This window comes from Xiphophorus maculatus, chromosome 22, assembly GCF_002775205.1.
Source record: "Xiphophorus maculatus strain JP 163 A chromosome 22, X_maculatus-5.0-male, whole genome shotgun sequence".
In the NCBI taxonomy this organism is placed as follows: Eukaryota; Metazoa; Chordata; class Actinopteri; order Cyprinodontiformes; family Poeciliidae; genus Xiphophorus; species Xiphophorus maculatus.
The window spans coordinates 16726040-16742100 of NC_036464.1; the positions used below are offsets into that span (position 1 = coordinate 16726040).

General features: G+C 41.4%; 1 protein-coding gene across 2 annotated transcripts; it reads left to right on the forward strand.

The window, feature by feature from the left end:
- Positions 1-2881: 2881 nt before the first annotated feature.
- On the forward strand, positions 2882-15284 carry pten (phosphatase and tensin homolog). 2 transcript variants are annotated; one of them, XM_005804891.2, is made up of 10 exons: positions 2882-3639; positions 8433-8517; positions 8616-8660; positions 8761-8804; positions 8943-9181; positions 10090-10231; positions 12160-12228; positions 12880-13046; positions 14567-14836; positions 14929-15284. In XM_005804891.2, exons 1-10 carry the CDS (start codon positions 3561-3563, stop codon positions 15112-15114), a joined length of 1326 nt encoding a protein of 441 aa, XP_005804948.1. In that variant the 5' UTR covers positions 2882-3560; the 3' UTR covers positions 15115-15284. The 2 variants fall into 2 exon arrangements, with proteins under 2 accessions (XP_005804948.1, XP_023183443.1); XM_023327675.1 differs by lacking the exon at positions 12160-12228 and having other exon boundaries at positions 2883-3639.
- Positions 15285-16061: the final 777 nt, after the last annotated feature.

Sequence of the window (16061 nt, forward strand, 5' to 3'; positions counted from 1 at the left end):
AAGAGACAAACGCATGGGTGTCTTGCAGAGTCTGCATTCATTTTTTTTTTTGTTGTTGTTGTGAAAGCACTGCCTGGACAAATTAAGGAGAGTCACAAAAAATAAATAAACACTTGCTCCAAGGCAAACAGATTGAATCATTTTTACCAGTCATTTAACCTGTTAGGTACCCTCATTCGAGTGTTCCTCTGTGAGGAAAACTGGTGTCCACTCTAAAAGACAGTCCTACTCCTACATAGCTTTACATTATATCACATTATTTATGTTTCAATCAGCACCCTTTACCGATTAACCTGCTAAGCTGCATCTTCAATACTTTGTAAAATCTTCAGATGGAATCTTAACATATCAGAGCCGTTTTCTTGCTAAATTCATTCATCTTTTCTTTATAAGGTGACTTCTGATCTCGAAGTCGTTATTTGGTAGAAGTGCCTGAGTCAAATTTTGAGTTGCTTTCCACAAGCAATGGCCTCCTGGTCCATTTCTCCTGATAGTATTTCACACAGTTTTTCAGTTCGACCAACAAATTTTCTGAGACTATGTCGTTAAACCTTTAGAATAGAAATTCCTTTTATTGGCCCACACTGTTGGAATTACGGTGCAACAGCAACAAAGTGACAGGTAATCAAAGCAAGTAGATTCACACAAATATAGAATTTAAACTACATTAAAACAGAATAGGAAATAAAATAATGTGCAATGAGGACAACATTTCTGCATGATGTGCAGTTATTAAAAAATAGCGTACTCTGGCCCAAAGGAATGTTCAGCTGGTTGATTTAAAAAAAATAAATAAATAAAAACTTGAAAATGTGCATGTGTATTTAAGCATTGACAAACAACAGACTAAAACTTTGTGACTAATTTAACTGAAAGTTAACGTCACTATACATGCAAGCTCTAACTTCCTTGGCTGATTTCTTGACATATTGTTTCCATACTTAATTATGTTTGTTCCTCATGATTCCATTTATTTTATGAAGTGCACCATTCCTTTCAGCAACAAAACACCCAGACAAAAATGATGCTTCCACCCTTGCACCCTTGGTGGTGTTCTCATCTCGCAGGTTTCCCCCTTTTTTTCCTCTTTAAACATAACAATGGTCATGATGACAAAACACATCAATCGTAGTTTATTGAGCCCACAAGATGTGTCTTCAAGATTTAAGATCATTGTCCTTTTGCGCATTAGCATACTTTAATGTGCATTTGCAACCATCCCAAATTATCTTCCAGACTTGTTGACTGATGTTTCACAAGGAAGTAGTGTGATTGATGTGTTACTTGGTGCTATGTGTAGAGGTGTGGCACCATTTAACTCAAACAATGTGAATTAAAACCTACAACATCGTCTTCTGGCTTTTTACCAAATTACTCAAGGTACTTTGTGTACTTTTTGAGTTTGAAGAAAGCAATAGCAAATTCTCTTTAAAGATCATCTCATATTATCCTGGCACATAGCAAATAGAAATAACTTTGGCAATTGTAACTGACGCAACACAGGAAAATGACAGTCATACTGTGTGTCTTTCTTTGTAGTGAATGTAAATATCTGATATCAACTATATATTCAAAGTTGCCAAGTGGTAAAAAAAAGGTAACTTTCCAAAGAAGCCAATCTGATTGCATTGAGTCATTGGCTTTCCAGCAATCCCGCTTCCTTAGCAACCACGTAGCAACACTGAACAATTGACAGTATTGAGTAAGATGACAAAAATACATAAACTGAATAAGACTATATTCAGTTTCAAAACACATGTTACTTATTTTCAGACATATTTAAATTAACTGCACAATTATGCATTAGTTAAGTTTTTATGTGCCATTTTTATAAAAACAAATATTTTTCAGAGGGGTAATCTGATCTGATTAGTGCTATCAACACAAGTACCACCAGTAGGGGCGGTAAACTTAACTGTAAGTTATTTTTAACTGTATATCTTCTGTACAAAGTGTCCTGTTTTTGTTGCAGTGAAGAGATACATCAATAAATTAAATCAATGCTGAACATAGATGGGTAGGCTTCTTGGAATTAGTTCTGATCGAGGAAATTTATTCACTAATCTGAACGACTCCTGCTGATATGAAAGACAGCAGGGAAATTTGAAAATGAGAAAAAAAATCCCATTTTACTATTGTTAGAAAAATTGTTAACCTACTTCTTACTTCCAAGGTGATATATTGTCTTATACATATGTGTGTGTGTGTGTGTGTGTGTGTGTACTCATTACGTTATAGTCACCTCTAGTGGTAACAGTTGGATCAGCACCGGTTCCAGGTGTCTGATGAGATCATTACCAAGACGATGGGGCAGATACTTGAATGGGAGAGGTATAAGGGTTTTTAAATGTTTTTTTATGAAACAAGATTTCAGATCAGTCCGTGCTAACATTTTTTTTAAATATGTGTGTAGTAGTAATACTATATTGCTGTAAACGTTTAATTTGACCAGTCAACTGCATTTTAGATATTTCATAAAGCACGTGTGAAATTTCATTTCCTGGCATAATTAACTTGAAAAACGTAAACAGTTTTACAGTGTGCAAACACAATGGATGTCTTTTTGACTGACCAGTTACAATGACATATTTCTATAGTGTAAAATGACAGTTAAAACCGCAAGAAGTGACATTATGTTGGAAACTTCCCTAATTACACTCACACGTGACCATTTTGACAGAAGGGAGCGATTAGGACACGCTTTTATCCTTCCGCCAGACGCACAACGAAATAACTCTTTGACAATATTTTTGTTCTGCAGCTGTAAGCAGTTAGTCAACAGAGACTGGTAATATTATTTAAATCAACACTCGGTGATCTTAGGCGGACTGAGTTGTAATTATTCGTTGGGACTATATCGCGGCGGCGGCAGAGTACATGTTGTAAAATCCTAGCCTGCTCTAGCTTCTTTTTTTCCTTCGGTTGGAGGCCATGATGGGAGCCTGAGAGTTCAGCTGGAGCGAGAAAAGAAGATGATTCCCCGGGACGAAACTGTCAAATCAGTACGGGCGGATTTCTGATCGTTGTATAGTCCATATACATCTGAGGTGGAGCCTGTCACTTTTTAATTTTTTTTTCTCAAATGTGTTCTTGGCAATCAGTCGATGACAATGTTGAATCGTTAGGAGGTTTTTGGATCGAAAAAGGAGGTAGCATTAGCCGCGCTAGCTGGCTACGTCTCAGTGACTGGATACTGGTTTTGAGAGCCGGTGAGTTCTCTAACCTCGTCGCCTGGAACGCGTCGGGAATCTTACGAGTTTCACCCGAGGATAGCTGCATGTATTTTATCCGGGAGCGTTTGTACGACGAATCGCAGGATTGGGAAAGTCGGGCCTGCGCCGAGGAGCGGAGCAAGGCCCGTCTTTATGGTCCAGAGGAAGCCTTTCTAATCCCACCGACAGCCACTGCTCCGTGCGAGGACCTGCAAAATTCGGCAGCCAGCGACCAGGAGGACCGACTGCGACGTTAGAGACCAGACGCAGAATACTAAATAAACCTGTTTTAACCCCCCCTCACCCCCTCCTGCACCCCCCATATAGACTCTCTTATCACCTGCTACAATGGCTGCGATTATAAAAGAAATGGTCAGTCGGAACAAAAGGAGATACCAGGAGGACGGTTTTGACTTGGACTTAACGTGTATCCTTCCATGTTCTCCACGGTGTTCCTTTGCATGGCTGTGTAGCGGGGCTTTGTTGTATTTATTTGCAGAAACGGGGCCAGAAACGTCAGCAGAGGAACGTGAGGTTGGTGAGCTTCCTTGCTACCCTCGTTAGCTGTCGGCTAGTTGCTTTGCTGTCAGCCAGCATGTTTGAAAGACGCTGGATCTGTCAAAGCAGCAACGCAGAAATGTCACAAGAATATTTAACTCGGAAATCGCCCCCCCCCCCCCCTCTTTTTTTTTATTTTTTAACCAAGACTGTTGTGCATGTGTTGTAATCCGTACAGGGCTTATTATTATTATTATCATATTATTTTATTATTATTATTATTATTTGAAACACCAGTTTGCACAGCAGTGAGCTGATTTTTAAGGTTGTCAGATTGTTATTACTATTATTATTGGTGTTTAATCGTTTTATTAACTTATCGTTGGACGCTCAAGGCAGTTGGTATGAGTTGCAGAATGCATACATCTTTTGAATTACTTGTTCTTCTGGTTTATTATGGCGGGGTTGCTCTAAATGAGTAGTTAGTCTGTCTGAAAGAGTTCAAAAATCACGATCCATTCCTTAAAAAAAAAACAAACCCACAAAATATCACATGCATATTTTCACATGGTCATTTAAGGAGTCATGACTTAAATGACAATTTATTGTAGTTGGCCTGATTCCCTGTTGCTGTTATTATGGCCCTCCTGCTTATTTGGTTGGTGATTAAACTAGATTAACAGCTGATCAGGTACAGTGTTGCCAATTAGATTCATAATTTAATGTCTGACATTGCAGAGAGCAGGCTATTATTAAACTGTAGGATTGGGCTACTTGTGAGCTGATGATGGCATGTCTAGCAGCTAAACACATCTGTTTTTTGTTTTTAAACAGATTTAAGTTTATTATAATTGCAAAGACCCGTCTAAGGGACAAGGGTGTAAGAAAATGGATGGATGAAGATGTAGGTCAGTTTTATTGTTTTGATCCTCTTGAGAGAGGGAGAGAGGTTTGTTTGTTTGTTGTTTTTTTTTTTTTTTTTTTTTTTTTATCTGATGCTGAAATGCATCCAGAAAAGTGTGTTTGGGCATATTCAGGTTAAAAAAACGAAAGCCTCATGCAGCCAACAGGGCTGCAAGAGATGAAAAATTAACAAGCCCCAGTTTTTAAGGACATACTGTGCTGTTGAAGTCACCATTGTGTCATTAGTTCAAACACCGGACCGATGCAAGCTTTTATTTGAGATGCACTGATCAGGGTTTCAGACAAAACTCATTCCACGGTTGATGAGTTTTGTGAGGTCTCACCTGCCAGTTGCATTGTATTTATTTATTTATTTCCCTCCCATAAGGACCATTAAACTGTGCAGTAGGTTCTTTGGGCGAGTTAATAGGTTTAAATCTAACGGTAAGTTAAGGAATTATAAGATGATCCCCCATGTATCCTTCAAAGCCTTCATCTGATTTAACTTTGACTCAAAAAAAGTGCATCAAAAGACATGCTCTTGTGATGCCAAGTTCTCAGTTTTGATGCGTTTAATAGACGGAAAAGAAATAAAAATCTCATCTCTTTCTCAGTATTTGACCTGCCTTTCATGGGGGGGAAATTGGGCAAATCTTGAGTATATTTCCAGTTTTATGTGTGAGGGGAAATTAGATTTCTTTGTACCTTGATTCGGCTGCGTGGCGCCGTATTTGGAAAGTGGCCGTGCCGTCGGCCATGTGATGTCTGTGTTGCCATACGTTGCTGCATCGGGTCAGATGTTTTATCACCTGGTTTCATAATGTGGTAAATCTAATGTTGTGTCTTTCAGGGTTGGCGGGACGCTGCGGTGTGGCTCTCTGCGCCCTGATGCAGGTGTTAGAATGAGGGGGCGGGACCCCCGCTGCTCAGAAAGAGACATCTATCTTTTGCTTGAGGTCTACCCCCCCTTTTGTTTAGATGTGGGCACTTTCAAGTTGCTTCGTTTTATCATTTCTGGCATGGCGTCTAAAAACAATACGGGCTCTCTCTGTAGTTATGTAATGCAGTATCACAGTTCTGGGAATTGCCCTTAAAATAGAGTTGCCGGTGATCTTGTATCAGCGTTGCTGTCTGAGTGCTCTCTCCCTCTTTCTCCCTCTATCTCTCTCTCTCTCCGGTCCTCTCAACCCACCACCTCTCCTTTTTTTTTCTTTTTTTCTTTTGCTACTCCCACTCCAACTCTTCCTCCTTGTGCTTTGCCCCCTTTCCTGTCCTCCCCACCTCCTCCCTCTTAGTGCTCCGTGCTTCCAACTCTCCCTTCACCCACCCTTCCTCGACTTCTTTGCTGGAAGTTGTGGATTTGGTGTATGCATGGAGCTCAGGCAAGGCTGGCTTTAAAGAAAAGGCGTGCCTAAAGCAGCAGATTTTTTTATTTTTTTATTGGAGCTTACATTGGGGTCCTGTGTATGCATTTCTTCCCAGCTGCAGAAACCAAGCCCCCCACCCCATCCCTTGGACTGAGGCTCTCCTGGGAACTCTGGATTTTTTTTTTCTTCCTTTCTCGCATTGAAGGCTTTAGTAGCCCATTAACTGGGTTAAAAAAAAAAGAAGCAGAATTCAGATTTTAATTAGGTCTTTGTGGCATTAATGTACAATATTATGGCATATCAACAGATAGATGTCTTTGTTGCGCTTTATGGAAATGGATTTGAAGTATGCCAACATGACAAGCAGAGGTGGTTCTAACAGGAATGATGCCCTGGTTAGCAAGCCCCCCTTGCACCCCTATCCCCTCCTCACCACTCAGCTTATTAAAATGCGAGTAATTATCAGACTATTATTTTTTTTAATTTTGTTTTTAGCAGAAAATTGGAAACTTAGTCTCCCAGTACTCAGCAAGAAGCAAGGGAAATTTACTCCAGTGCAAATGCGTATAAGTAGTAGCAATCTTGCTCAGGGCAAAATAGATGAAGTATATTCCATTTTCTAATTCGTGGACACCCTACCCTATCTGCCGCCCTGGGCAACCGCCCATATCTAAAACTGCCTCTGATCATAAGCAGGCATGGGCTGGTTATCGGTTGTAAATTATCAAGGTTTTGAAAGAGGGCCGTTTCAAAACTGCTCAAATTTTGTCACATCATTCCAGAGCTGAGTGAGATGAAAGAAGAAGTAGTGACCAGAGTTTAGTCTGGCTGCGCACTGCCGATCAGCTGACTGAAATGTGGCTGCTCTACTTTATTTCCTCGCTCACAGCAAGGGTAAATTTGTCTGGATGTATTTCTGAAAACCAAAAGCAGACAGTCACGGGGTGGAAACTACCCACCGCCATTAAGGTAACGCTGTTTTGAAACCTCTGTCAAGCTGCAGGCAACATGTGTGTTAAGCCGCTGACTGCGGGGCGGCTACCCTGGCAGATAGCCTGACACATATTAGCTTGTATTAGCTGCAGGTGTTGTTACTCTGCAGGAAGCAGAATGACAAAAAGCTCTGATGGTATCCACAATGAGCAGTTTTATTTGGAGTGGCTGGTCTTTGCTCAAGTTTATGTATCAGAATTAAAGTAATATACGGTCATATTTTTTGCAGCCGTAGGGGAAAGAGTCGGTTTTTCCAGCCTTTTTAAACGACGATTACTTTTCTATTTTGGTATTTTTAACAAGTACTGTGAAGATGTGGCATTTTTACACAACTTTATAAGAATCTTATACGACTCCATGTTTACTTCCAACAGATTTTTCCTCGTTCCTCATCCACGGTTAGCTCAGTATAGCTGCTACTGGAAATATTAAAATTACTATGGTTTGTTCCAGATGGAGGAATTTGAATCTTTTGTTCGTCTTACAGTTGACTGTGAGTTCCCGTTCTGGACTCCGGCTCGCTGCAGGTCTGCTGATTGAACAATGAACTATGTGTACGTGCTGAGCGTACCATGGAAAGGGTTGTCCTTGTGTTTTTGCATGTGCAGGTACTTGTCTATGTGCAGCTTATTGTGTAAAAACCACTAGGTGTGTGTATAATTTATCTGACCGGCTTGTAAACCAAAGATCAAAATTTGAATTTTTCTTTTTCTTTTTGTTTTGACACCTTCGCTCGGAGAGAGTAAGAAATGGCGCTCTTTTAAGTTAGTGGTTATAGTGTGAAATCATGCGTCTTATGGAGACGAGCAGATTTCGGTTGCAGGCAGGCGTAATAGTCGAGGTTTGAAAACAGAAATACGAAACTGAGTCTTTTTTTTTTTTTTTGCCACTGCAACATGATGACGTTTTGCTCCATGATGACATCCACAAGTCGCTGTGCTGCGACCTTCCATTTGTTACACAAATTATGTTTCTTCTTCTTCTCTCCATCTACCTGCGTGACATCACAGGGCTCTCGCAGATATTCAAACGAGTCCGGCCCCGGCTCTGAACTGATAAGCCGCGCGTTTGAACTCGTCCCGATATAACTTTTGCGCTCTAAAAATAAATGTCGGGTCAAGGAGCGGAGACTCTGGCTGCACCCAGATGTATGGGCCTGGCTGGGGCAGGAGCGCTGCTGCCCCCGTCCTCTCCGCCTCTCGCTGTCAAGGCCATCTGCCGCGAGGTGCAAATATACCCCCGTGCGCACCGACCAAGGCCCTTTTCCTCTGCGTTCCCATCCTGCCGTAACGGCAGCGACGACCTCAAGTCGACATTGGCTGGAACTTTTAATAAGGTCCTCCACTCCGCTCGTCTTCCTGTTCAGAAATCGTCTAAGAATCTCGTGGTGGTTTGTTCTGTTCTGTGTGTGTTTTTGTTTTTTAGTGGTTGTTTTTTTTCCTTAACCCCTGCTGAACAGATATCTACCCAAACATTATTGCTATGGGCTTTCCAGCAGAGCGACTCGAAGGCGTGTACAGAAACAATATAGATGACGTAGTACGGTGAGTGATGCTTTGCACCGTCTTTCGTGAGATTTGTTTGGTAAATTAATAGCATTTTAAGATAATTGAGTTTTATTTTCTGTTTACCCTCTCGACAGGTTTTTGGATTCAAAGCATAAAAACCATTACAAAATCTACAACCTGTAAGTGTTCCCCATACTGTTTGTCTCTCATGGAGTTTATGTTTACTTAGAAACTTCCTCCGCGTGCCGGCTAACTGCAGTTTGCTTCTTCCCATTTCAGCTGCGCAGAAAGACACTACGACGCTGCAAAATTTAATTGTAGAGGTAGGCTGCTTTACCTCCTCGCCGTCGGACTGAAAAGCTTTAAAAAAAAAAAAGAAGTAAAAAAAAAATGCTCATCGCTCTCCGCTTCTGTTTTCCACACTCTCCTTCCTGACGCTGCGTGGGCCCATCGCGCATCAGTGGCCCAGTATCCTTTCGAAGATCACAACCCCCCTCAGCTGGAGCTAATTAAGCCATTTTGCGAAGACTTGGACCAATGGCTCAGCGAGGACGACAATCACGTGGCGGCCATCCACTGTAAGGCCGGCAAGGGCCGCACTGGGGTCATGATCTGCGCCTATCTGCTCCACCGCGGCAAGTTCACCGAGGCCCAGGATGCTCTCGACTTCTACGGGGAAGTGAGGACACGGGACAGGAAGGTGAGGGCTGAGGAGAAGAGGGAGAGTGTGTGTGTGCGTGTGTGTGGACGACTGGAGATGAATTGCTCAGCCTGGCAAATGTGGGATTTGATTTGCTTTTAATGTACTTTGTACCTTGTTCAATTATCTAAATCTGACTCCCTTCATGATTTCATTCCCTTTTTCCCAATGTTTTCCCATCCTGTCTTTTTATTTTGTCCTTCTTCATATCTTATCTTTCCTTCCTTACTTGTATACTTCTTTCCCTATTCTTCCTTTCTTTCTCCTTTGTCTTTCTGTTGACTGCAGTCCTTTCTCGTTTATTTTCTTCCTTGTTCCTCTTTGTCCTTCCATCCTAGCTTCTCTCCTTTTGTTGTGCCTTTATGCCCTTTCCTCTGTTCATCCTGTCTTCCTTGTCTCCTTCTTTCCTTCCTCCATTGTGTCCATTTTTCCGTCCTTGTGTTCAACCTCCCTTCCTTCTTTCCTTGTCTCCTTTTTTTCTGCCCTCCCATGTCTTTCCTTGTTCCTTCCCGTTATCCATCCTTCTTTCCTAGCTTTGTCCCTTCTACACTTCCCTTGCTCTACTTTGTCTTCCCTCTGGTTCTTCTTTCTACTTTAAAATGAATATGAAGGACTGAGAACTCTGGGAAGTTGAGTTTGGAGAAGCAACATATTTTTACAAGAGAAAGTTTGCAGGAACTCTGTCATAATCTGGGTCGTGTGTAGCTGCGAATTCGACACTCGCTGCCTGTCTAAAATTAAAAATTTGTGTAGATTTTAGTATAAATCCTAATGAGAAACAAATCAAATTTTAAGTCGTCTTAGAATGTCACCATTAAATGTTGCATGTTTTCCAAAGCATACATACGCTTGAACATGTCATCGGCGTCTAACTCCACATTTTCCCCGACGTGACGGGTGTCTTGCAGGGGGTGACGATCCCGAGCCAGCGCCGATACGTGTACTACTACAACTACCTGTTAAAGAACCAGCTGGAGTACAAGCCGGTGGCACTGCTGTTCCACAAGATGGTCTTCGAGACTCTCCCCATGTTCAGCGGGGGCACCTGCAGTGAGTCAAGTTCATGTTTGAATTCAGCTCCAAACTAGGGTGTAGGCATGCATGCTGCTGTTCCAGAATGGAGAGAGAGTGACTCAGACTCAGGGCTCACCCACACTGCGGCGTAGCGCCTTGGAGGACAGCAGCTCCTCCTCGGTCGTCCGGTGTGCCGGTGCTTTAGAAATGACCTGCGGCTCAAATCGGTCGCCTTGTTTTTGGACTTCTGGCAGAAAAGTGCAACTGAATGTTTATTCGCCTCTTTGTTCTGCCGTTCAAAGCAACGTCAACACTTTGCGTGGAATCTGTAGATTCACAGCTTTTCCTCAGCGAAACAATGTGGAAGTGTCGAGGAGTTTTCTCGGGCTGTACGGAGACTATAGTAACGCTGCGCTGCTCCTCCCACACCTGTTGCTGCTTACTGCCGTTCAACTTACTCAAAGACTGCCACATTTTTACATTGTTTTCTTTCTTGCTTGAAAGACAAAAGCTTTCTGGAAAAGCATTTAGCAAAAAAAGGAAAAAAAAGACTCAACAAAATGCATTGGCATGGAAACTAAAGCTTGCTTTAAAACTGCAGTAAAAATATTAACTACACATTTTCTAAATTATGTAAAAAAGCAAAAGTTAGAAGAATGTAAATATAATATTGATATGATGGTAATAAATATTGTCAATATTTTTTATTTAAAAAATCTGTCCTAATAATTTTGCTGCAGTATAAATAATTGTTGCTTTTTTTTCTTTTAATTCATTTGCACTAATTAATTAAAGTGTTTTTATTTTATTTTATTTATTTTAATATAAAAATGTTCTCGTAGCAGCCAATGCCTACCTGTGTTCTTGTCTTTTGGCTTTCTGTGCTCGGTCGTAGGAGGAATTAGATCATCCGCTGTTTAATCACAGCACTAGGGGAAGTAAACGCCGCCGCTCACAAATAAACGAAGCTTTCACCTGAGCGAGATCAGCCAGGCTTTACTCCAGTAAAGTCGACCAGGAAGTAGCTCAAAATTGGAAGAGGAATAAAAAACGTTTTTGTCTGCAATTTAGTTTTGCATACAATAGCCGACCACACGGCTCTTAATAACTTAGTTATCAGTTTGTGGCAGTTGTATGTATTGACACATCATTGCGTGTTTGCTCTTAGCCCAGAGCGATATGCCCGTTGTAAAATGACGTGTCTACGCCAACGTTTACACTCGTAGTCGCCCGATTCAGCCACCAAGTCAAACGCCTCCTGACGCTTCCTATTTATTTAGTTGTGTGTGTGTTTTTTTTTTTTTGTGCTGTTTAGTGACACTCCATGCTCTTGAGGATGTTTATAGAAACAATGAAATAATTCAGCCCATGTGCTCAAAAGTGTGTGTGAGTCACTCGATGCTGAGCTGCTCTTGTATCTAAATTTGTCAGTTTTCAAGCTGCTGGTCAGAATAAAGCTGCTCTTCCTCCTTCATGTGTGTGGCTTTCTTGCCTTAACGCTGGAACCTGCTCTTCGGCCCTGACTTCATTAATCCTTCTCTTTCCTGCTTTATTCTCCTTTTACTTTAAAACGGAAGCCCTATTCTGAGAAATCTCCTAAAACGTGCAGGAGTTTATTTTCCTCCGCCTAGCGAACAAAGTTTTGATAATGTTGTTTTAGATAGCTCACCGAAGACGCATTTAATGATTTATTTATTTTTTATAGTTGTTTTTATTGCAATTATACAAAGTTCCCCCTTTTGTTGCTTCCCCTTTTGTGTATCTCACCCCAATTGACGTCTTTTCAGAACTGTAAGACACACACATTCCTGTGAAGCTGCACACTTGTATGTTTAGGAAAAGTTACCCTGATGCAAACATGTGAATATTTGTGTGGAGCTCTTGTATTTATGCCTGCTGTGCTGTGAAGCCCCTGACCAGCCAGCCAGGCCCTGCTTGTGATAATTTCCTTCTTTCTCTCTAAGGGGACAGTACCGTTAAAAACAGGAGCGAGCCGACCCCTCAGGGCTTCAAGAAAGGGAATTGGCATTGGGGTAAATGAGCCTTTCATCCATTATTATTATTTCACTCATTTGCTTTTATACGGCCCCAGAGACGCACCAGGCCGGAGCAGTCTCAGGTAGACATGTTGCCTACCAGGGATGGAATAGAGCTTCAAGAGACACGTGAAAAATAAAGAAAACTAAAATTAAAAAAAAATCATCTCCAGCACCACCCCACCCACCCTGACTGGAACCGGAGAGGGTCAGAATTGGTCAAAGTGCAAAGTGTTGCGCTCGTCTAAAACTAAACCGTCAGAATAGGGTTCCATGTCTCTTATTCTGGTTCTTTTTATATATATACATATATATATATATATATAACATTTGTGGTCTGTTCTACCTTTTCTCCTCTAGTTTTTTATTTATTTATTTTTTTTAACATTAAACTGTCACTTTTGGGACTCACGTGGTGGGGGGGAGGTGGTGGTGTGCTGTGTCTTTTGTCCAGCTTGTGTAATAACATGGTAATGTCCTGTCCTGCTGTCCCGATTCACTCCCTGCTTCCCTTCCCCTCCCTCATCTCTCACATCATAACCTCTTGTTGCTTTGTCTCAATTTATCTACATTTTCTTTCTTTCTAATTTTTCCATCATATATCTCGCCCCCCTCAACCCTCTGGCAACATCACCGCTCTTTCCGCAGATCCGCAGTTTGTCGTATACCAACTCAAAGTGAAGATTCACACGTCGAACCCGGCTCACACCAGAAGGGAGGACAAGCACATGATATTCGAATTCCCCCAGCCGCTGCCCGTCTGTGGCGACATCAAAGTGGAGTTCTTCCACAAACAAAATAAGATGATGAAGAAGGTTAGTTTGCTGGGTTTTTCTTGTTTGTTTTTTTTATGTATTGTGCTTACACAAAGCTTGGTAAATGATCAGAAGTAGGTCTTCACCAACTCTCTCCTCTTGGCTTTCTGTAAAACTTTTGGATTTGTTGACAATAAGAAACATAAAGAGAGAATTCATTAAAAGCCAACATTTGTGGCCAATTTCCAGCTATTAAGCTTTAACCGATTGCTCTTTTAGTAATACACCGTTCAAAATATTGATTTGTAGCCTTCCTATTGTGAGCCTCAACAGTTGTTACGGTAACATATTAAATGGTGTGTGAGTGCAGGAAAACAGCTCTCCCTTTTAAAGGGATTTGACATTTTATTCTGTCTTTAGGATCCTTAATTATCATTTAATGTGGTCGGTAAGAGAGCAACAAGAATATTAAAACGCCATATGTCAAAGTGAACTGTCTTTTAAAGCGCTGTCTAGTTGAAGTTTCATTTTTAAGTGAGACGGGAAGATATTTTTGAGTTTTCAGGATGTATGACAGGCAGCTAGTAACTAATAATCAGATTAGCTGACTATTACCTACACTTTAGTGTCGATTAACCTTCCACTACAGTTTTGCAACCTTACAGCAACTGCCTGAAATTTAGCTGCTAACGATGCTAAACTTGCCCTTCGCTTCAGAGCTTCCTCTTAGCCTTCGCTGAAGGTCTATTTCATTATTTTGTAGGGATGGAGCAATATGAATATTTGTCCCAATACTGATATCCAATTTTAAAATTACTCTATTGCCTGATAACTTGTTTATATTATTCATTTTTGATAGATAAAACACCCCATAATTCTTTGAAGCATCACTGTCACATGACTGAACAAATATAACACCTGAAGCACAAACTGCATGGATGTAAACTCGCTAATATCGGCCCGTATCAGTGTAATACTGATACGGTGTTAAAAAAATAATTAATATTGGCCGAGAAAGATGTTGATACTGACATATTGTGCATCTCTAGTATTTAGGGAACCTGGACTGCAGTTGTGTACCTCCTAGTTTTGGCATTTAAATAAAAATTGGAGATGACTTTATATAGACAGGTCAGACTCGGTCTGAATCAGTCTGTGCTCGTTTTTATTGTGCAGTTTGATTTGTGAAACTTTCACCAGAGGTATACATATCATTAACTCCTGATTTTCAAATCTGCCACATTCTGTGGTAAAGATGAGAAGGAGTAAGACTTCTGTAACAGGTTCAGACCGCCTGGTATCTGCTGACGTTTTTTCCTGGTTAGTTGTCAAATTAGTTTTCCCCAGTTTGTATGAGTTGTTACAATCAAAACTGCTAATCTTGGCTCCGAATAACAACTTGAATACTAGAGAACCGGTGGTGGTTACATAGACTGTGTTCACTGGTCAGTTTTTAGCTTTCCGACCAACCAGAGAAGCCAAAAACCTTCTAATTCCAGTCTATGACCACTTTCTCCCTAAATCTGTCCAAGATCCTTTCGGCTCACCTATTTCTTCTTGCCGGCTTTCTCTTCCGTCAGGACAAAATGTTCCACTTCTGGGTGAACACATTCTTCATTCCTGGACCAGACGAGAGCGGGGAAAAGATGGAGAACGGGGCGGTGAACAACGTGGAGAGCCAGCAAGGAGCGCCGGGCCAGGGCCAGGTCCAGGCCCAGCCGCAGGTCGCTGAGACCAGGGACGGCTGCAGGGAAGGCGACAGGGACAACCTCATCCTGACGCTCACAAAGAACGATTTAGACAAGGCTAACAAAGACAAGGCCAACCGCTACTTCTCGCCAAACTTCAAGGTAAGCGGGAACGGGAGCCGTTTTGTGTTTGTCGCATGCCAAGTCCGCCGGAGAAGTGAACCCGTTTAACCAGAGCTGTTCTCGATTTCTAGGTGAAGTTGTATTTTACGAAAACCGTGGAGGAGCCTTCAAACTCCGAGGCTAGCACTTCGACGTCCGTCACCCCAGACGTTAGCGACAATGAGCCAGACCATTATCGATACTCTGACACCACTGACTCTGATCCGGAAAATGAACCTTTTGATGAAGAGCAACACACGCAAATCACAAAAGTGTGAACTCTTTTAAAGCAGGAAAAGAAGAAATTATACACCTGAATTAAAAAAAAAAGGAGAAAACTTGAATATAAACTCAAAAGAAGAACCTTTGTCCCTTTCCCTTCCCCAGACGGCAATAGAATATAATGTCGAATGCCAATTTTAGGGAAAAAAAAAAAAAGATAAATATCCTGACCAATATATTGTTTCTGTTTGTATTATTTTCTTTTTTCTTTTTTTTTTTTTTCTTTTTGGCACGGCAATGTACCATGTGCGAGGTATTGACACTGTTGCCCCGTGGGAAAAGGTGCTGTAGCTATAAAGATGTGTTTATATATATATACATATATATGTATATACATATATATACATGCATATATAAACAAACTTTTTTTGTGTCAAAGACAATGGAAAGAGTACCACAATCAGGAGACGGGAGTTGAAGTGTGGGAGAAGTTGGAATGAAATACTAGAACTAGAACTATGCTGCTCCTTCTCCTGTCTAAACCAAGGCCAGTGCTGCAGTCACTTTGTTTCACTCCCTCTCTCTTCTCCTCCCTCCCTCCCTTCCTGCCTTTTTTCCCCTCCCTCCTCTCATCTTTTGCTCTTCCCTCCTATCCTCCTTCCTTATATTCCTTTACTGTGAATGCTTCTTGTGCTCTTTGCAGGCTGTCTCATGTGACTTTTGGCCTTTGTGCAGTGCAAACTGCATGCAGGCAGTGGGTTGGGGGTGGGGCGGGGTGGGGAGGGTTGTGGGGTGGGGAGGGTGGGGGTTTGCAAAGAGGCTGTGATGATGTCTAAAGCATTGCCATTCCTGTTCCCACTGTGTATACGTTAAATTATGCAGAACAAGGCATCCCATGTAATTGTTAATGTTTTTTTTATCCTAAGATAATAAAAATATAATACACAAAACAGCAGGGAGACCGGAAAGTGTTTGCAATAATGTTAACACTACATTATTATTT